We start from the raw sequence: 20,011 nt of genomic DNA on the forward strand, positions 1-20,011 counted from the left end.
CTGGTTTTGTAGGACCCCTGATTTCGTTTTCTCATCGTGCTTTTCGTCCCGTAATCATTCACGCGCATGAATAGCAGGGAGACAGCAACGTTTCCCACTCGCAACATCGCAAACCATACTGTATCTTCACTCAATTATTCTGCAACTGAAACCATTATTAAACGAGAAAATTTTGATTAAACATACTAATGCGTCTGATTCTGAACGCAACGATTTGACTCCAAACTTCGTCCTTGTTGCCGGCCGGTGGTGCAGTAGTGTGAGCCGCATCAAGCGTAGGCGACTTTCACGTTAGTTGCATATACAAACGACCACTTGTCTCAGAGTTTTTGTAGTCGGCTGCACATGGAAATGATAGCGCTATACCCTTACACCCAGTTGCCTAAGTAAAATAAAAACTTGGGTGAAAACTCGCAATCACAAATCTCGTAGTACAATTGTACAAATCAGCAGGATGAGGGACGTACAATTAACCTGTCTGCCTCACCGAGGCCTGCACCACTCAAACGCGCACGGGAAGCACAAGCAGGAGCAGAGCACGATGTGGTGTGTACTGGTGTGTGCCTCCATCAACGGCTCAACGCTGGGCAAAGAGAGAGAAAGGAAAGATATACTACTGCTGCCACGACATGTAACATGTGACTGTTCACGGTCATTTTCATCCCAAAGACTATGCGATTGTGCGATGGTAACGTGCGATTGTGCGAACGATTAAAAAAAAAAACTTATCTCAACCCCATGAGGCCATGGCCCTGTGTTAGCTTTTAATTCAGTTGGTTATTTTTTTTCAGAGGGGTTAGGGGCTTCTCCTACCACTCGATATCAAAAACTATAAAAAAATATTAGTGTGTGTTTATCGGTAGATGCTGGATATGTATAATGTATACCATTTTCATTATTAAAAAAAACTCTCTTACAACTTCGTGTCCAATCACCCAACAACTCATAACTCCGTAGTGATCATTGTGACAATTTTGAAAGAAAGAAAAGAAAAAAAATAAATAGGTTATTGACCAAATTATTATAGTGAATTATCTACATTATATATATATATTAAATGTATCGATAAATGTATTAACTTATGATTGATTAAGTTTTAATTATTATAAACTTGAAAAATAGATTAATATGATATTTTAGAATAACTTTCGTATAAAAAGTTTTCGCACGAAACACACCATTTAGTAGTTTGAAAAGTGTGCCACGAAAATCTTAATCTCCATCTAACTCTTGTTGGAGAAAAGAACATAACCTACAGCAGCAGTAGTATTTCACTCGTCCTAAAATAAAATAAATCTTATGTCTAGTACTACCTCCGTTCCATCCCAATATAAGTACAGTGTAGGTTTCCGTGTTTAGATAGTCCGTCTTATTTAAAAAAAAATATTATTTTTTTCTTATTACATGATAAAACATAAATGATACTTTATGTGAGACTATTCTTTTTAAATTTTTCATAAATTATTTAAATAAGACGAATGATGAAACGTTGAGTGCGGAAAACCACGACGGCGCGTATATTGGGACAGGATGTAGTACTACTCAGGCACCAACAGGAGGGGAAAAAAAAAAGAATCCATTTGCTACAGAACGTTTCGCACGCAGGAATGAACCATGACCGTGGTGTCGGTCCAGGAGGCCACTGACCCACCCGCCAACGGAATTGAAAAAGCGCTAGAACAACCAACGTGAACGTACGGCCGCACCCAGAGCCGCGTCCGCAAAAACAGGCAAAGCGCACCCAGTAAACAAGGAAAACCCAACAGCGACCCATCCACTGATCCATTCCAAAGCCACGAGCCCATCGACTTATCCGCACCCATCACCCAGCCTCCTCTCCACGCAAACGCAACCCAACCCAAACCCCCCTATAAAATCCCTTCTCCCACACACAGAATTTCACAAGCCACCCACAGACACGTACTACGACACCGAGTTTGAGCTTTGAGCTTTGAGGAGTGTGTCTGAGAGTTTGGTCATGGCGGACATCGCGTTGCTGGTGACGGAGGAGTTCGAGAGGAAGCTCAAGAGGGGGGCGCCGGGCGAGGAGGGCGCGGCGGCGGAGTCCAGGAGGAACTTCGGCGCCGTCATCAAGGTGTGCAGCTCGTGGGTCGACGCCGCCGCCGCCGCCGCCGCCGCCGGGGTGACGGTCAACGTCGCGCTGCTCAACGTCGACCCCAAGTCCGGGCCCGCCGTCGCCGCCATGGACGGCGCCTTCTCCGCCTAGTCGCTTCACAGTTTTTTCTTTTTTGTTCTTCTTCTTTTTTACTCAAAAAAAAAGATAAGTTAATTAGGAGGAGGAACTAGTCTATTATGTATCTCTCCTCCTTTGATACAGCTCGGTCACCGTGTTGATGTAAATATAGCCGCTTAATTTTTGTCTTTTGATTTGAAACAAGCTCATCATTCATCCATTCGTTTTGGTTTCTCTGAATTTGTCGATTTGCCATGTGTTCGATCGAACCCACAGGAGGACTTTGACCAAAATATCCATATTTTTTTTCCCGTCGCGGTCTCGCGCAAGTGGCAGGATGGAAGAGCTGACAAAATTCTCTTTTTTTTTCCTTTTTGAGAGGAAGGGCGCACACATTAGTAGTAGTAGAGGCTATCAAGCAAACGGCCCAGTTACAAGTTCAATGGACAAGTGGCCCAAACCACAAGCATCGTAGCAGTAGAATCAGCTTGATTTCCTTTCCATTTGGTTAGATTATGATGAAGAAAACGAAAACAAGAGGAACTCCACTCTCTGTGGATATCAACGCTTTCTCCGGTTGTTTGATCACATGGCCGATATCTCGGTGACAACCTGGGCTTTGTCGGCCTCGAACTGCTGATCCTCTGCAAGAACAGAGCAAGTGTCTTAGCAAACCGGTTTTGATTTATGATTTATGATTTTATCATGGAAAGAAGTGATCACAAAAGGTACACTTTACCTTTTTCTATTGTGAAATCTGCCAAGAACCTGAGGATTTTGCTCTTGTTTGTCACCAGTATACCCACGATCTCAGGTGGCTTCTTCGGATTGCAAGTGAACAGCTGAATGTACATGCAAGAAGATGTTCAGTATTCGTTTTGCAAACTGACGAATTTTTCGTGCGTTAACACGAATTGTACCTTGAAAACGCGAAAAGCCTCAACTTGAATGGCCCTGCTTTGCTCCTGGTAATGACAACACATCATATCATATTAAAATAAACTCATATTAGCTACGAGATTACTGAACAAAGGAAAATTAAGGAACCAAGATGCGACAGTACTGTTGTATTTCAATTTTTTTTGAAAGTTGTATTTCATTTTTTAACAACAAAAAGAACATAGACGGCCTTAAATATAGATTGAGATTAGGACACAAAAATGGTATATGAGATATGAGATCTTACCCTTAAAAGGTTCATTAGTATTATGAGGTTATCCTTTGAGCTAACATAGCGCACCATTGCTGTTGTGTTTGACTTATCCAGAAGAATGTCTCCTAGTAGCTGAAAAACATATCATGTGCATATCACAAATCATCAAAATTCGAGTCAATCATCATGTAAAATTTAGGTGAAATATACAGCTAACGCAAGAAAAAATGTGTACCTGAGTGGCTTGCCTTCGAATGATATAGTTGGATGATGACAGCAATTTTGAGTTAAATTCCGGAAAAAACTGTCACATGAATTGCAATTATATGTCAATGGAGGTTTGTCAAAGGTCAAAAATAGAAGTTGATGAATACTAACATCTCCGTTACTAGCAATGAGAAATCTTACCCAATCGTAATTATTTGAAAAGAACTCAGCAGCACTTGATCTATGCCTTGTGAGGAGTTCCTGTTAAAAGTTAAATTGAGCACAATTGCCATTATCAACACCAAAAGACATTTGTTCAGACAACACACTATGATGATTGCTCATATTCTGTTAAAATCGTTTACGAGTCCCAACAAAGGCAGAAGGGAGCATAAACAAACATGATCTAGAAAAGGATGAGTCTCTCCTTTGGAATAATCGTCATTCATCAAGGAGAAGATTAAAAGTACAAGATGGACGACATAATCACCTTAAAGGTCTTGAAGGCATCAGATGCTATGTTGAAGTCTGGATATTGTATATAATCAAAAAATTTCTTCATATGCTGAGACTCTAATACATACCTGCAAAATTATGAAGTTTATTAATTGAAGATCATGAGAAAGTGAGTGGTAACTGGTAACCATATAAATAATTCGCCAAGCAAACAATGATATATTGGATAAAGAAAGAAGAAACATGATATTAACGGTGATGCTTTGTCCTGTGAAATTTACTTGCTATATTATATATATTTTTTAATAAAATGTATATATTTTTTTCATAATTAATTAAAAATAGTAATGTAAATCATGGTCTTGTTACCTTGCAGCGACTTGGTGCCGTATGCAGTCCCTTAGAATTGCACTATAATGTATTGCAATGTCCATGTTGTCATACCTGTACACAGGTTGTGTAAATGTAAAGAATGAAGATCATATAACTGTTTTATGGGTTGAATGTGAAGAATGAAGTCCATAACATTTATGTCCTAGGGAAAAAAACATATCATAGAAATGCATGGTTAAGGAAGAACTAACTGACTACTTACCCAGACATTAGAACATCCAAAAGATCCTGGTTTTCTTCCAAATAATCAGAGGCAACCATCCTATAATCTACCTTTTGCCTTAGCAAATTCGCAGTAACTTGAGTGACATCCTTCTGAGTCTGAGTAAAAACGAAAGAAAAACCCTCTTAAATTATAAGAAGTTTTAAATTATATGTGTTGGTGCAGATAAGCTTCTTGAGGATAAAGTGGGTCATGGTCCTATATGGGTTTCCCTTATCTAGAGAATTTCTTAAACAATAACTTAGATTAAACAAAATGCAGCATCTAAATTCTTGAAAAATATCAAATATATATGGATCCCTTTGACATACTTCCAGGTCCATGTATGGAAGGCAAACAACTAGTAGATGAAGACTATTGGTATTCTCCTTGAAGAACTCCTTCGTCAACTGCGAGCAAGCTTCATCGACTGGGTCTGCCTCGCCATTTCCATAAAGGATGGATTTCATCTCCCCGATGCTTTTGGCTAGATCTACCATCTACATGTTAGTTCAAGTGCGTATTTAGTCACAAATGCATAAGATCCCCCTATATATGATGATATGAATGATTAAACGTATAAATTGTAGTGTCTAACCTTAACACAATTTTGGACAAACACAACTTCCCCCTACATATGTTTATTGTTTTGTTGTTATACTAAGTTCCTGCTCATTTTGATGAAAGCAGAGCGACTAATATAATCATGCCTAGTTATTCTAGTCAAATCTTCTGTTTAATTGGCAACAGGCTCAGCTGTTAATTGATTCTACAATAATAAGGTGGTGTTTTAATCCAAGGACTTAACTTTAGTCCCTATATTTAGACACTAATTTAGAGTATTAAATATAGATTACTTATAAAACTAATTACATAAATGAAAGCTAATTCACGAGACAAGATTTTTAAGCCTAATTAATCTATAATTAGAGAATATTTACTGTAGCATCACATAGGCTAATCATGGATTAATTAGGCTCAATAGATTCGTCTCGCGAATTAGTAAGATTATGGATATGTTTTATTAATAGTCTACGTTTAATATTTATAATTAGTGTCCAAACATCCTATGTGATAGGGACTAAAAAGTTTTAGTCCCATCTAAATAGGTCTAATACAATCTCTGGTTTGAAATTAATGTGGCTTTCGAATATGCGCAGACAAAATTAAACACTTTAATCAATAATATGTTAAAAAGGGGGTTCAAAATAATATGTTAAAGTAGTTTCTCTTTTTTCCTACCTGCAGTTTTTTTTTCTCCTTCCCCTGGCATAGGCCTATCTGGTTGATTGTGCTGTGTAACAAAAACTCTTCTACCTTCTAATATATTGACGTGTAATTTTTTTTATACGTTCGCGAAAAAAAAGTTGAAAAACATCGATGTATCGTGTGAAAGCGACATTGGTAAATTGTCATATAAAAAACTTCCATATCGTTAAAATTGGAAAACGTTTTCACGTTTGTGTTTTCTATTTTTTTAGAAGTGTATTTTTTTACCTGGCCTCTACATCCAACTGGATATATGCAACCTTTAAACTTTTGCGTTTTCAGATCAGGCTTTAATTTAGGACATATCTCGTCATCTCTCGGTTGAAACGGAACGGAACGAGCGAACGATACATGAAAAATGTGTATCACCCACCTTGTGTTCGCGTTTGACGTCGCGCTTGTCACCGCACGCGTCGTGGTTCTCGGCGAGGAAGGCGAGGAGCTCCCGCGCGTGCCGCACCACCTCCACGGGGCCCCTCGCCTTCGACCGGAACAGGCTCCCCGCCCCGTCCGCCGCCGCGCCGCCGCCGGTCACGCACGGCCACAGGCACCCCGCCATTAATTCACGCGAACGCGGTCGAGCTCGCTCGCCCAGCAGCCGGTGCTAGGCGCCGTACGTCGGCAGTGACGACGACGACGACCCAGATTATCACCTCCTGCGGCGCTACAATGGTGATCGGTATGGTGGCCGGCCTTCTTCCTCGCACGTACGCCGCCGCCGATGCGCCGGCGCCGGCGGCCGCGTGCTCGGCCGTTCGTGTGTGCGTGCGCTGGGTGGCGAGATCGCGGGGAGATGAGGAATTTGCCGAATTGGATGGGGAGCGACGGGCGCGGAGCGGGCAGCGAGCTCACGTTGCGCGCCTCCTAAAGTTTTACCGATTCGGCGCTATTTTTGGATCCAAACCGGCCGCGATTCTGATTCGATGGATCAAAACCGGGGTCACGCGAGATTTTCGTGTGGCTGGGCCGGATCAGTATGAGTTGGGCTCGTCCACGTTGTCGTGTCCTTCTCGGTTCTCCTCTCGCCCGCCGGCCCAATTATGTTCTTCCGCTGTGCTATCTAGTACGAGTTGAGAGAAGAAAAACCGTACATATCTTCTTCGAATTGGGCAAAGAAAGAGAACACCAATATTCACGATGTGTACACATTTGCGTAATGATCGACCTTATTATAGTTCAACGAAAATGAGATTTCCTACCCTCTTTCGTACTTAATATAGCAATGCAGTATTGAATATGATATATATTAAGTACTACAAAGTTAGGCTCCCATCGGATGGCCTATTCAGCCAAAGAAAAAGCCAAAATTTGAATTTTCAAACTTAATTTTGATATTGATTTTGAGATATTTTCAACGTAGTTTTTTTTTCAGCATTGACTTTTAAGTCACCGAGAACACATATATAAAAATTTTACTAACAAATTCATTTTTATTCTCTAATAAGCCGTTTTGGCTTATTACGAAAAAAGCCAAACGATGAGGCCCTCACCGTATTATAGAATGAAGGGAGTAGCTGATATAAGAAACAAATGACATTTTATTCTACCAGAGCGAAATTGAGAAGGGATTGAGACACACATCATCACTACGATCGCTTGGGAGTGAAGGAGCGGAACCACCAGTGGGTCGTCGTCCCGGGGATGCCCCACACGTCGGCGTCGTACAGCGTCGTCTTCCAGTTCGGGCCGCCATACACGGTGACCACCAGCCGGTAGTTGTAGCCGCCGTTGTACGGCTGCGTCTGGCCGCTCACCACGTTCACGTACCGCAGAAAATACAGACGTGTGATCTGCCTATAGATCCACAGGGCGAACTGCCCCGCCTGCTGGATGCTCTTGTCGTTCACGTTCGCCACCGCCGTCCACCCCGCGGCCGCCGCTGGCGGCGCCGGCGGCAGCGAGCTTGCTAGCGCGACGTCGGCGTTGTTGGTGATGGCAACCAAGGTGACAGAAATGACGACAGCTATAATGCTAAGACGGGACGACTGCCTCATGTCGCGAGTACGTATATACCTAGAGCGGGTAGTGCTAATTGTGAGGGTACGAGATGATTAGGACGTGTTGGAGTTGAGAGCTAGTTTGTGTGGTGACCTAGTATTTATAGTGGTGTACGATCGTGCCTTGTCTCAGACGTACAGCTAGAACATACACGGTTATTAATTAGTAGCGTTGACAAATTTTAGCTTTAATTAATTAGACAACAATCATACTTTAATTTGTTCGCCTGTACTAAATGTAAATGCAAATGCAAATCCTTTTAATACTATCTCCGTCCCAAAAAAAATTGCATTTCTAGCTCCAAAGCTTTGTCCAAAAAAATTGTATTTGTAGCCATGTGTGGCCCAGCAAATTGATTGATCTAGATAAGATTCCTAATACGAGCAGCAAATTTTTGGTGCCAAATCCATTTGGCTCTAAAGCATGTAATTTGGGCTGCTAATGCATGTAATTAAGTATGCTAATTATATGGGTTAATTCTCTCAAACTTCCTTTTAATCATTTGTATATATGAAATGTGTGCATGCAGTGGGTTCATTAAATAAGGCCATTATGGTCATTTTTCAATCCTACTGTTTTATACTAAATTAGCTGGAAATGTAATTTTTATGGGACGGAGGGAGTATTAAATTGGTGTTTGGTGGTTTTGTTGAAGGTTTCAAACAACTGATCGAGCGTACCGCGCGCGAATACGGTCAATATGTCAGTTAGGATCACTGCGAGCACTTTGGTTCGAACATGCCTAACGATTTCCAGAGCGCAGACGACTTTATTAGGTATAATTTGATTTAATTTCTTAAGACGCGATTCTGCATTTATGCTCCAGTTATAGCCCGGTGGTGCTTAACTTATCTCCTTAGTCGGGATCTAATCACATGCTAATTGATTAAGCCCTAACTAGAAAGAAACCCGCAGGAAATTTACAAGTCCATGTGTGCATGTGTACAACATCTACAACTAACCGACATCTACAGCTAGCTATTGAAGTTCATGGCCTTGTGATCGAGGCCCGTTTGTTCCACATTTCCACTTCCAAAGTCCACAGCGGGCCTGAGGGCAGGCCCAAGCTGGACCCCAGCTGGACATACAGATCAAATCTAGACACGGCTAGTTATCTACGAGGAAGCAGCTTGACAAGCCACGGCAGAAGAGGATGGATTCAGTGGTAATAATCTTATCTTGGAAAATTTTGGAAGAACAGAATGGGCATATTTTTCAGGCAGTGGCACTTTGTTCCCGCGGCGTCCCTGTGCTAGCTGCGTCTGTAACACTTTGCTCTCTTATCTAATAAAATCGATTGGTGACCAGCTTCACCGAAAAAAAGAAGGGGGAAATTAAAGGACAAAACACAATAACATAACGTTAACGAATTTTTGTTTCAGTACTTCAAACGTTCATATGCGTGATGTGCTCAATGCAAACGAGAATTTAACAACTAGCACTAGAATATACATGAAATTAACATGCACATACACAGTGCTCTAAGCCTCTCTTAAAACAATAGTCTGATATGCAGGGGTTTGCACGCACACATTACACATACATGACACACATCGATCGCGATCACTGGATTCAGTTGGCTGCTAGAGTGAAGGACAAGAGCTTCCAGTTGGTGGTGCCGAGGATGCCCCACATGAGGGCGTCGTAGCGCGCCGTGGTGGCGCCCGGGCCGGCCACGGTGACCAGCAGGCGGTAGTTGTAGCCGCCGTTGCACGGCTGCGTCTGGCCGCTCACCACGTTCACGAACCGCAGGTACGTCTTGTTCGTGCTCAGCCCGTAGATGCGCACCGCCGACTGCCCCACCTGCTGGATGCTCTTGTCGTTCACGTTCGCCACCGCCGTCCACGCCGCCGGCGGCGGCGCCGCGGCGGCGGCCGTGACGCTGCCGCCATCTGCTTTGGCAACGGCAAGCAACGCAGCGGTGAATATGACAGAAAGGACTACGGTGCTAAGGGATGACGGCCTCATGTCGTGCCTTTGTATGTGTATGCAGCTTATGCTTAATTATGGCTGCCTACTAATGCTCTATTGCACTTGTGACAGTGAGATTGTGAGCTTAATTGTGCAGTACTGCAGTGGCATATTTATAGTGGAGTGACTGAACAAACTACTCCAGCTAATTAACGTAGCAGCGGTATGGCCAGCAAGATGCAATTGCAGAGAAAACAAGAGGTTAAGATTGACTTTATTAGACCCAGTACATACGAGTTCATATTGTTAATTAGCGCACTCGTAGCTGACTGCTCATTTCGTTGTTAATTATAATACACGTACTACGTACATATGCAAAACGTTCAAATCAAGTTTCAAACAATTACCGCGTACGGTCAATACTGTCAGTTAAAAACTTGCATTTACACGGCCCAACATCGTGCCTAACATGTATACATTTAATTACTAGGACTAAGCTAAGGTACGCCGGTGATTTATATTTATTTTCGAGCAGAAAGGTGACGAGCTGATCTCCCGAGTTCAGACTTCAGTTCAAGCCATACTTGGGCCGTGTTTAGTTTCCTTCAAACTTTCAAAAAATCCCTTCACCTCAAATATTTGGAGTATTAAATATAGACGAAAAATTCAATTGGACAGCTTGCATGTAAATTACGAGACGAATCTTTTGAGCCTAATTACGCTAGGATTTGACAATGTGGTGCTACAGTAAATATTTACTAACGATGTATTAATTAGACTTAATAAATTCGTCTCGCAGTTTATAGGTAGAATCTGTAATTTGTTTTATTATTAGTCTATTTTTAATATTTTAAATGTGTGTCTGTATACGTTAAAATTTTTTTTAGGAACTAAACACTGAATTTTTTCCCCCACCCCTAAACCGAAAACCCCCCAAGACAGTAGCCAGTGCATTTCAACTAGTCAGACAGGATTAAGCTAGTTAATCCTAGTTACTCCTCCGTTTCAAATAATTGGTATTTCTCACTTCCTCCTAAGTTTAAAACATTACATTTATATATTTGACCATTAATTACTATAAATTCATATGGTTTAACATGGATGCACTAAAATGCACTTAACATGCTCAGTAACTTGAACACGCTCTGTCAGAATTATGGATACTACATATCTCATAATAGTTGACTAAATCTCGGTAGGACCCACCACATACCATGTCCTATATGGAAGCAACCTTCAGATATGGAGAGAGTTCCGGATAAGGAAAGACGACTAGAGTTCTACATGGAAACGACAAGTACTACTCGGATTGTATCCATATTGGTTTACCTAGTTCTACTTGACAAGGGGACACCTTTGGGTATAAATAAAAGACCCCCTAGGAGAAGAGGGGACACATCCACCATAGAAGACACGGAACAATAGATCAAGACACAAGATCAACATATAAGCCAACATACGCCAAGACAAGACGCCGGATATCGACTTCAGGGATAAGCACGGCTAGTCTCCTACGGTGTCTCCGGTTACTGTCAGGAGAGACGAAAGCGCTATCTCTGATCTCGCTGGGCATGAACTCGAGGAGGAAGACTACCTTGTTGTCGACTACGAGTCAGACCTTTAGACCGCCATGTCGACAACAGTTAGATAGGCTACCCCAAATATTGTACTGGTGTGATTATGGTGAATAAGAGCAATACCGGCTTCGGCCAATAGGATGTAGGGTTATTACCTGACAATTCAGGGGCCCGAACCTGTATAAAAATCCCTGTCTCCATCTCTTTTACCTCAGTCTCGCATATACCCTAGTCCCAACGATCCCCATACTATGCAAATACCGGAATCACGACATCAAACGTCGACAGTGGCGTGCCAGGTAGGGGCATTTTGGTGCTTCAGGATTTCGACGAGATGGGTTCAAGAGGGATTCTCCAACAATAAGCTACTCGATGACTTTGGCTGTGGGGAGATCCAACCTGTCCAAGTACATCTTCCGACTAGATCGGAACCATCATCGTCATCGACAACTTGGTCTATCGAGATCATCCAAGCTTCAAGATACGCGACGTACCAAAGGATGTCAGATCATATGACGTCAAACGAGTACGCAATAAGGTAATTGGTAGATTGGTTTTTCAAATTGATCTACTAATTTCGTAGATACATCCGGCATGTATCTACAAAGGTACGCAATATTTTATATGCAATTTATCGTATCTATTCAGATCATACAGCATTGTCAGATCAATAATTTATTATGTTTACCCAGAGCATGTTTTTTATACAATATCTGTTGCGCAGGTGTCCCCGATGTTATATCGACTACGATCTAACGCTGGGAGCTCGCTCTGTCTTCTTCTGTATAAATCATGCTTGTTTACAGTCTACATAATGTCTGACATTTTCTGCTCGTTATATCCTGATAATGCTAGAAGATCCATGCAGTTTTTTGAGTACATACTCGATATTCTCTGCTATATGTCTCGTCTTCTAGAAAATATTTTTCAGGAACAATTGAGCACTCGAGTAGGTTGTGGTCAAGTACACCGCATTATCGAGAACGGTCTCGACAAATGTAGAGTCGTCGCGCCCAACCTACCAACGAAGGCCGACGACCTATCTCATAGCACCGGCCATGGCTGGACTACTACTCGAGAAAAGGTCATTAACGGATAATTCTCGCGAACGTCATCGACTTGATCACCCGACATGATTGTGAACGGACATCCGGATATGCTATAAGTTGGGTGCGTGAGTCATGCTGGCCACATGAGACGCACATGTAATAAACCAACTCTAGCACCCCCATTGGTGTTCGAGAGATAATTCTACACGTTCGCTGGTCCTCGAACCAGTACGTAGCAATCTCTCGCACCGCAACCTCCATTGGTGTTCGAGAGATAATTCTACACATTCGCTGGTCCTCGAACCAGTACGTAGCAATCTCTCACACCGCAACTTCCATTGGTGTTCGAGAGATGATTCTACACGTTCGCTAGTCCTCGAACCAGTACGTAGCAATCTCTCGCACCGCAACCTCAGATGGTTGAGGTACGACTACATCAATAACGCAGCGGTCCTCACACCACGACTTCAAATGATCGAGAGACACCTACTCATTGGTTCTCAACCAGTCAATTGTAGCGATCTCTCGTACATTTACTTCTAGTGGTTGAGTTACAACTACTACCTGATTCTTGACCAGAGGTGTAGCGATTCTGCTATTACCTCTACTTCAACAAAGTTGATATCAGGCAGGGGCGGAGGTAGTATATGTTAGGGGGGTGCCCAGGAACCCGGTTAAGAAAATATTTTAGCTATACCTCATCTATTTTCACCATGTATGCACCCCCTCAATACAAACTTAGGCACCCGTATCAGCTTAAACTCGATCTAAAGTAGAGTAAATTAAGCAAGTGGCACCACCCTCTGTTTTGCTCTAGCTCCGCCCCTGATATCAGGTACACAATATCACCAAGTGTTTTACCCAGAGATTCCTTACCCAGATGACACATAGCGTTGAAACCTATCCTCATGTCCCTTTACGCCGTCTTGACAAGGCCTCTGAGGAACCTAAGAGAACTTCGGCTGGGGACGCCCAGAGCGGATAAGGCCTTGTCGGATCCTGTAGAGACAAAAGACCATGTAAGATCTGGTCGTGTAAGAGTTCTCGCCGTGCGTATTAACCAAGCCGTGTAATCGGAAATTGGGTTTTCTAACTTCACGGCTAGGGGCTAGGATCAGTGCTCGTTCAACCGAGGCAGGTCAAAGGTCCAAGAGCCTTATTCTCTGAGAACGATTCTCCAACGACAAGGCTGGGGGCTAGGGAGAGTGTATAACTCAACAAACTGACTGATCGAAGTCGGTAAAAGAGTAGACGCTCATATACAGAACATTGGTCTGTAAGTTTAATTCATTTTCGGTTTTCCATACATATTATAACATGTCACCCTTTGAGCATTCGCTCAGGGGCTATTTTTATCTAATATTCTTTTCTGAGTATTGATTTTAGGAAAATTCTATTCGACATTATCGAAGGCTCCATGTCTCTATGGTTCTACACCAAGATCTACTAAGGCGAGTACGACAAATGTTGACAAGGCTCCGTCGCAGACTCTACACCTACTCGATTACTCGAGAACGGTTGGTGGATCTCGACGAGGAATATGGAATGAAGAGATGGTGTACCCGCCGAGATAAAATTTCTTGACTTCAATCCAAATTCTCGATTACAGCAAGACGGGAGACTTAGTCGTATGCTCTGTACTTTATTGGTTGACGTTGGAGATTGACTTAGACAAACCCTTTAGGTGCCCGCACAAGGCTGATAAAGGAAGTCTAACGTTATCTCTGAACTCACCGAGAACGATCACATTAGCTCGATAACAGTTACTCCAAGGACTGCGCACGGTTGAGAATATGAATTCGTTCATTTGCATCGAAGTCGGGGGCTACTGTTAGGGTTATGGATACCACATACCTCATAATAGTTGACTAAATCTCGGTAGGACCCACCACATACCATATCCTATATGGAAGCAACCTTCGCATATGGAGAGAGTTCCGGATAAGGAAAGACGACTAGAGTTCTACATGGAAACGACAAGTACTACTCGGATTGTATCCATATTGGTTTCCCTAGTTCTACTTGGACAAGGGGACACCTATGGGTATAAATACAAGACCCCTAGGAGGAGAGGGGACACATCCACCATAGAAGACACGAAACAATAGATCAAGACACAAGATCAACATACAAGCCAACATATGCCAAGACAAGACGCTGGATATCGACTTCAGGGATAAGTAAGGCTAGTCCCCTACGGTGTCTCCGGATACTGTCAGGAGAGACGAAAGCGCTATCTCTGATCTCGCCGGGCACGAACTCGAGGAGGAAGACTACCTTGTTGTCGACTACGAGTCAGACCTTCAGACCGCCATGTCAACAACAGTTAGATAGGCTACCCCAAATATTGTACTGGTGTGATTATGGTGAATAAGAGCAATACCGGCTTCAGCCAACAGGATGTAGGGTTATTACCTGACAATTCAGGGGCCCGAACCTGTATAAAAATCTCTGTCTCCATCTCTTTTACCTCAGTCTCGCATATACCCTAGTCCCAACGATCCCCATACTATGTAAATACCGGAATCGCGACATCAAACGTCGACACGCTCCTCACACAGTAAAATTGTTACCACGAGTTATGGCTCTATTCGGCTTTACTCAACTTCACTGTTGTGCAGCCAACACAAACAATGTGTTGTGTCTACAGCTGCAGCAGCTACGGCTACGTGCAGCGGCTGTATCGGCCAGCCGAACAAGCCCTATATCATGCTGAAATATCTCTTCCCATACCTTTTTATTATGAGGTAGCATAGTAAAATCTTTAATGCCAGAAAAATCACCCCCGAACATTCATTCCTGCACCTTTTCATTACCTAGTAGTCATAGTAAAAGTTTTAGTGCTATAGTACGATGATTTCTCTCGCAGTAAAAAGTTAACTACGTTAGATGTATTTTAGCTATATCGTACCCTAGTTGTAGTATAGTATATCAACTGTTTAACATAATAAGATTTATATTTTTAGATTCACCAAATATTTTTATAATTTATAATTCATATTTTAAACTACACAAATTTCTAAAAAAATGATGGTCAAATCTAAAAATATTTGATTAGGACAGATTTAGGACACTATTTGACTTAGAACGACAAGAAAATCGTGATCATCACTTTTACAGAAAGAACTTCAACATGGAAGCTCGTACTAATATACATATACTCACTCTGTTCATAACTATAATTAATATTTAACTGCTTAATTAATTTGAGTATCGGTCAACTATTAACACAACAATACTACTCCATGCGTTTCATATCGCAAGTCGCTGTCACTTTTTCTCTAGTCAAACATTATTAAGTTTAATCAAATTTAGAAAAAATTTAGCAAATCTAAAAATCCAAAAATCTAACTTAGTTTGATTAAATCTAGCATTAAATATATTTAAATAATACGTTTGTTTAGTTCTGAAAATATTGTTATGTTTTCTACAAATTTACTGAGTTTTGACGAAATTAAGCGGCTATATGTAGCATAGCTGAATATACACATGCCAATATCGATCCCGGTTCATCAACGACCAGAAATCGAATAATGCATGAATTTTTTTGGCATGTACCGAAGTCCCGAAATTTTTCTGCATGCACACGGTCTAAGAAACTGTTTTCTTGCAGTCTCTAGAAGAAAATGTTTTCCTGCATGAAACGTGCTACGTGTGCTGGCATCGTTTCCTTCAAAAACCTGTTTGAATTTTGATTAGTTATTAATTTGACCTGAATTACAATATTACAGAGAGAATAAATGCATCAACTTATATGATCACGAAGCTAGCTAGCTGTCATTCGACATTGAGAGTAGTTCTGAACTTATATTATATACTCCATGACCACATCGATCGGCAAGTTGTTAAACTGGACGTCTAGACAAGGGCATGGTAATTACATATAGCCAGTCCAGCTCAGTCTACAGCCAAGTCGTACCTGTGTTCATCGATCGCCGACGCCGATTAATTCGAGAGAAGAGCCGCAATACGAGTGTCAGATCGACGATATAACTGGATTAACGCCCGTTGACACGCACAGTCCGGTCCGGCATTTGTCCGCACGCGGGTAAGGGCCGACGGCGAAGACTCAAACGCACAAGTTGGAGCCCAAGATAAAATTTGATGCACCACCCGACGTACTCGCATTAATTGGATGCTTATATATACATTGCCAATTTGCCATTGCCAAGTACCGAACCGCGGTGACCGAGCAGCGAGTTAAACATGCCCAACTCAGCAAGTCAGACAGATCTAACATAGTACTGGGGTTGTTCAACAGATTGTTCTGCTGATGCGCTGCAGCCAGCACCAATAGTGCCACACACACAAGGCTGCGTCCTAGTGGCAGTCGTAGCCGCAGTTTTCAGCCTACCAAGCAGCTCTACTCAGGGACGGATCCAGTATGGGGTGGCGGGTCTCGAGCCCCCATTATCAGCGTGAAGATTATGAGAGCCCCACGAAAACTCCACTAAAATTTTTAGCATATATAAATGGGAGGAGGGGACTGTTTACTCAGACCCACTGTTATTTATTTCTGGATACACCACTGGCTCTATTACTCCCTCCGTTTCAGGTTATAAGATATTTTGACTTTGGTAAAAAAGTTTAACCAAGTTTATAGAAAAAAGTAGTAACATTTTCAACCCAAGACAAATTTATTACTTCCTTCGTTTTATATTATAAGACTTTCTAGCGTTGCCTACATATATATATATATATTAATGAATCTAGACATATATGTGTGCCTAGATTCATTAACATCTATATGAATACTGGCAATACTAGAAAATCTTATAACCTAAAACGGAGGTAGATGAAAATATATTCAATTATTGATTTAATGAAACTAATTTAGTATTATAAATATTAATATATTTATCTATAAGCTCAGTTAAACTTGAAACAGTTTGACTTTAACCAAAGTTAAAACGTCTTATAAACTAAAACGGAGGGGACCTACTGCTAAGTTCTAGAAAACATAATAGTAGTAGTAAGATGTTTTCCTTTGCATGAGGTTGATTGAGATATATAGATCTTTTGTGTGTGAATGTGGTCGTGTATAGGAACACTGCTGCGCTATTGGAGCCATGTGTGTGTGATGAGACACACACCCCGATCCCATGAATCTAGTGGAGTATGTATAAGGCTTGTTTATCACAGCTTTACCTAAAATGAGAACGGCCCGTTAGGTAACGAGCTCTTACAAAATAAATTAGAGAGGTAAAGCTAGATTTAGATTGCTCTACAATTCTAATCCAGACTAAACTACTTACTGAACTAAGTTTAGAAGTTGGATCTCTGTCTAACATACCCGTACACACCGAACATCGCGCTATTCCATCGATCCAACGGACCCGCGAAACTGCGCAAGGTCACGCCGATCCGCATCTCCGCCCACGCCAAACTTGGGTTTGTCTCAAGGCCTCGTTTGATGGCCCTCAAGTCCGGCCCATCCAAGTGCCCAGGCCTCCCGTACGACAGATGTATGGGCTGGGCCGGATTTAGCCCATGCCAAACGAGGCCTAAAAACTCGAATCGACTCACGACTCGCGGCCTCACGCAGTCACGCAGTCACGCTCGATCGAATGATCGATCGTCAGTAAAAAAAACGCCTCTTTTTTAACGAACGCGCAAAAAACAGCACTCAATCGCCGTTGAGACGATGAACAAAATTGCCACCCAATCGTTGCAGCATTGCAGGGTACGGGTAAACACGAACAACTCCACGCTGAACAAAAAACGTACAGAGACTCCAGACTCCAGCAAATGAACAACCAAGGCAAAATACAAACACCCAGTCATCATATCTCTCTAAGTACGACGTAGCCCAGCCAACACATTGTTGAGTTTGACGCGTACGTTTACGTACGGCCACACTCAACGTGTGCCTAGCTGCCATGATCGATCGATCAGTTCTTGGGCGTGAACGACCAGAGCTTCCAGGTGGTTGTCCCGAGGATGCCCCAGACGAACACGCTGTACTGCGCCGTCCTCACGCCGGCGGCGACGTTGATCACCAGCTGGTAGTTGCTACCGCCGCCGCTGCACGGCTGCGTCTGCCCGCTCACCACGTTCACGTACACCAGCTTCGCCCCAGTGTTGAGGCAGTAGCTCTGCACCGCGAACTTCCCCACCTGCTGGATCGTGTAGTCGTTCACGTTCGTCACGGGCGACCACGCCGGCGGTGGCGGTGGAGAGCTCTTAACCGGCGACGGCGGTGGCGGTGATGGTGGCGGAGGCGGAGGGCTGGCCGCCGGTGGTGGTGGTGGTGGTGGTAGTGGTGGTGGTGGTGGAGAGCTTGTGACCGACGGCGGTGGCGGTGGCGGAGGCATCAGAGGGCCGGCCGCCGGCGGTGGTGGAGAGCTTGTAACCGACGGTGGCGGCGCAAGCGGCGGCGGGCTGGCCTCCGTCGGTGGAGACGGCGGGCTTGCCTCTGCCTCTGGGCTTGGCGCTGGCGCGGCAGTGGTGTAGTCATCGGCATTGGCAATGGCAACGACGAACGTGGCGAGCAGAGCAAGGAGAAGAAGCGACGGTTTCATGTCGTGTATGTATGTGTACTACGTTGCTAATCGTTCAGTGGATTGCTGTCAGCTTGTGCTATGTGTGTCAATGTGTGTGTTATGCTAGAGGCTAGAGCGTACTGCGTACGTTCACGTTGAGAATTTGCAGGAAGAGTTCTATCAACACAGCCTATTTATAGTGCAATGCTTCAAGTGATGAGATTAACACAGGCTTCGTTTCTAAAGGGAAAAAAAAATCAGCACACGAGAACAGCTAGCAATGACCGTGTACGTATTTTACGTGGTCACACTTGTTACGGTTTGCCAAGCAAAGAAGTATGCATCATGCAACTATGTATCTATTTAATTGTTTGACCAAACAGTAGGAGCGTCACGTCAATTGCATATAAGCAATATACTGTATAGCTTAGCGCCTGTTTGACCGAAGAAGTTTCCAGCTTGTTTCTGGTTTCCATCTATGACTATGATGATGTAGCCAGAGCCTCCTGATGGTTGGAAAACTTGGAGATTAAGGTTGTGTTTAGTTCCACGTTAAAATTGAAAGTTTGAAATTGAAACGATGTGATAAAAAGGCTGTAAGTTTGTGTGTATTAAAGTTCGATGTGACGGAAAAGTTAGAAGTTACCTTGTTACGCTTTATCTCAGTAAAGCCAGGTGTGAAGCCTTTGATCTAAAAAACGCTAAAAGTTCGAAGAGAAAAGTTGGAATCTAAACAGGGCCTAATTTAATCTTCTTGTTGTTTATGTCTACCTGTTTCTTACATATTGACTAAATAGTTATTAAAAAGTTTTTTAAAATAATTTACAACATAGTTTCATATGTGATATACCACTCAACAAATATGCAAGTTTAATTTCTACAAGTTGTAATAAAAATGACAAACTAAACTCTAACTAGTATACGTATATACTCATAATTAAATTTGTTATTTTCTAAAAAACTTGTAGAATTTAAATTTAAACTTGTATGTTTGTGAAGTGATATATTTCATATTTAATCTATCTTATCAAAAAAAATTTGAAAATTTTTTCATAACCATTGAATTGATATGCAAAAAATAGGTGGGCGTCCACTCGAGTGCTTAAAATGGTTTACCGGA

At 42.5% G+C, this 20,011-nt stretch overlaps 5 protein-coding genes across 6 annotated transcripts; 1 reads left to right on the forward strand and 4 right to left on the reverse strand.

The window, feature by feature from the left end:
* The first annotated feature begins 1,903 nt into the window (after nucleotides 1-1,903).
* LOC4331781 (uncharacterized) lies at nucleotides 1,904-2,414 on the forward strand. The gene has a single exon (XM_015773565.3). It carries the CDS (start codon nucleotides 1,979-1,981, stop codon nucleotides 2,225-2,227), a length of 249 nt encoding a protein of 82 aa, XP_015629051.1. The 5' UTR covers nucleotides 1,904-1,978; the 3' UTR covers nucleotides 2,228-2,414.
* Nucleotides 2,415-2,541: 127 nt separating this feature from the next.
* Nucleotides 2,542-6,762, reverse strand: LOC4331782 (putative MO25-like protein At5g47540). Of its 2 annotated transcripts, XM_015773564.3 has the most exons (11): nucleotides 6,248-6,762; nucleotides 4,938-5,105; nucleotides 4,606-4,724; nucleotides 4,380-4,454; nucleotides 4,045-4,138; nucleotides 3,756-3,815; nucleotides 3,583-3,651; nucleotides 3,381-3,479; nucleotides 3,115-3,159; nucleotides 2,934-3,036; nucleotides 2,542-2,838 (listed from the first exon to the last, which is right to left on the reverse strand). In XM_015773564.3, exons 1-11 carry the CDS (start codon nucleotides 6,431-6,433, stop codon nucleotides 2,780-2,782), a joined length of 1,077 nt encoding a protein of 358 aa, XP_015629050.1. In that variant the 5' UTR covers nucleotides 6,434-6,762; the 3' UTR covers nucleotides 2,542-2,779. The 2 variants fall into 2 exon arrangements, with proteins under 2 accessions (XP_015629050.1, XP_025879399.1); XM_026023614.2 differs by lacking the exon at nucleotides 4,938-5,105 and having other exon boundaries at nucleotides 6,248-6,700.
* Nucleotides 6,763-7,460: 698 nt separating this feature from the next.
* LOC136355889 (uncharacterized) lies at nucleotides 7,461-7,868 on the reverse strand. Its single transcript, XM_066309081.1, has one exon. It carries the CDS (start codon nucleotides 7,866-7,868, stop codon nucleotides 7,461-7,463), a length of 408 nt encoding a protein of 135 aa, XP_066165178.1.
* Nucleotides 7,869-9,444: 1,576 nt separating this feature from the next.
* On the reverse strand, nucleotides 9,445-9,840 carry LOC136355890 (cysteine proteinase inhibitor 8-like). Its single transcript, XM_066309082.1, has one exon. The coding sequence runs from the start codon at nucleotides 9,838-9,840 to the stop codon at nucleotides 9,445-9,447; it is 396 nt and encodes a 131-aa protein (XP_066165179.1).
* An 8,436-nt stretch (nucleotides 9,841-18,276) lies between these two features.
* Nucleotides 18,277-19,016, reverse strand: LOC107280269 (classical arabinogalactan protein 9-like). The gene has a single exon (XM_066308303.1). It carries the CDS (start codon nucleotides 18,928-18,930, stop codon nucleotides 18,301-18,303), a length of 630 nt encoding a protein of 209 aa, XP_066164400.1. The 5' UTR covers nucleotides 18,931-19,016; the 3' UTR covers nucleotides 18,277-18,300.
* Between the last annotated feature and the right edge of the window lie 995 nt (nucleotides 19,017-20,011).

This window comes from Oryza sativa, chromosome 3 (assembly GCF_034140825.1).
Source record: "Oryza sativa Japonica Group chromosome 3, ASM3414082v1".
Lineage (NCBI taxonomy): Eukaryota > Viridiplantae > Streptophyta > Magnoliopsida > Poales > Poaceae > Oryza > Oryza sativa.

Excerpts from the sequence above, each read along its gene's own strand:
- LOC4331782 (XM_015773564.3), bottom strand. The coding sequence starts at position 6,433 with ATGGCGGGGTGCCTGTGGCCGTGCGTGACCGGCGGCGGCGCGGCGGCG. Across the intron at positions 4,725-4,937 it reads TTCCATACATGGACCTGGAA|ACTCAGAAGGATGTCACTCA; the intron begins GTATGTCAAAGG and ends GTTTTTACTCAG. Across the intron at positions 3,816-4,044 it reads ATGCCTTCAAGACCTTTAAG|GAACTCCTCACAAGGCATAG; the intron begins GTGATTATGTCG and ends AACTTTTAACAG.
- LOC136355889 (XM_066309081.1), bottom strand. The coding sequence starts at position 7,868 with ATGAGGCAGTCGTCCCGTCTTAGCATTATAGCTGTCGTCATTTCTGTC.
- LOC107280269 (XM_066308303.1), bottom strand. The coding sequence starts at position 18,930 with ATGAAACCGTCGCTTCTTCTCCTTGCTCTGCTCGCCACGTTCGTCGTT.
- LOC4331781 (XM_015773565.3), top strand. The coding sequence starts at position 1,979 with ATGGCGGACATCGCGTTGCTGGTGACGGAGGAGTTCGAGAGGAAGCTC.
- LOC136355890 (XM_066309082.1), bottom strand. The coding sequence starts at position 9,840 with ATGAGGCCGTCATCCCTTAGCACCGTAGTCCTTTCTGTCATATTCACC.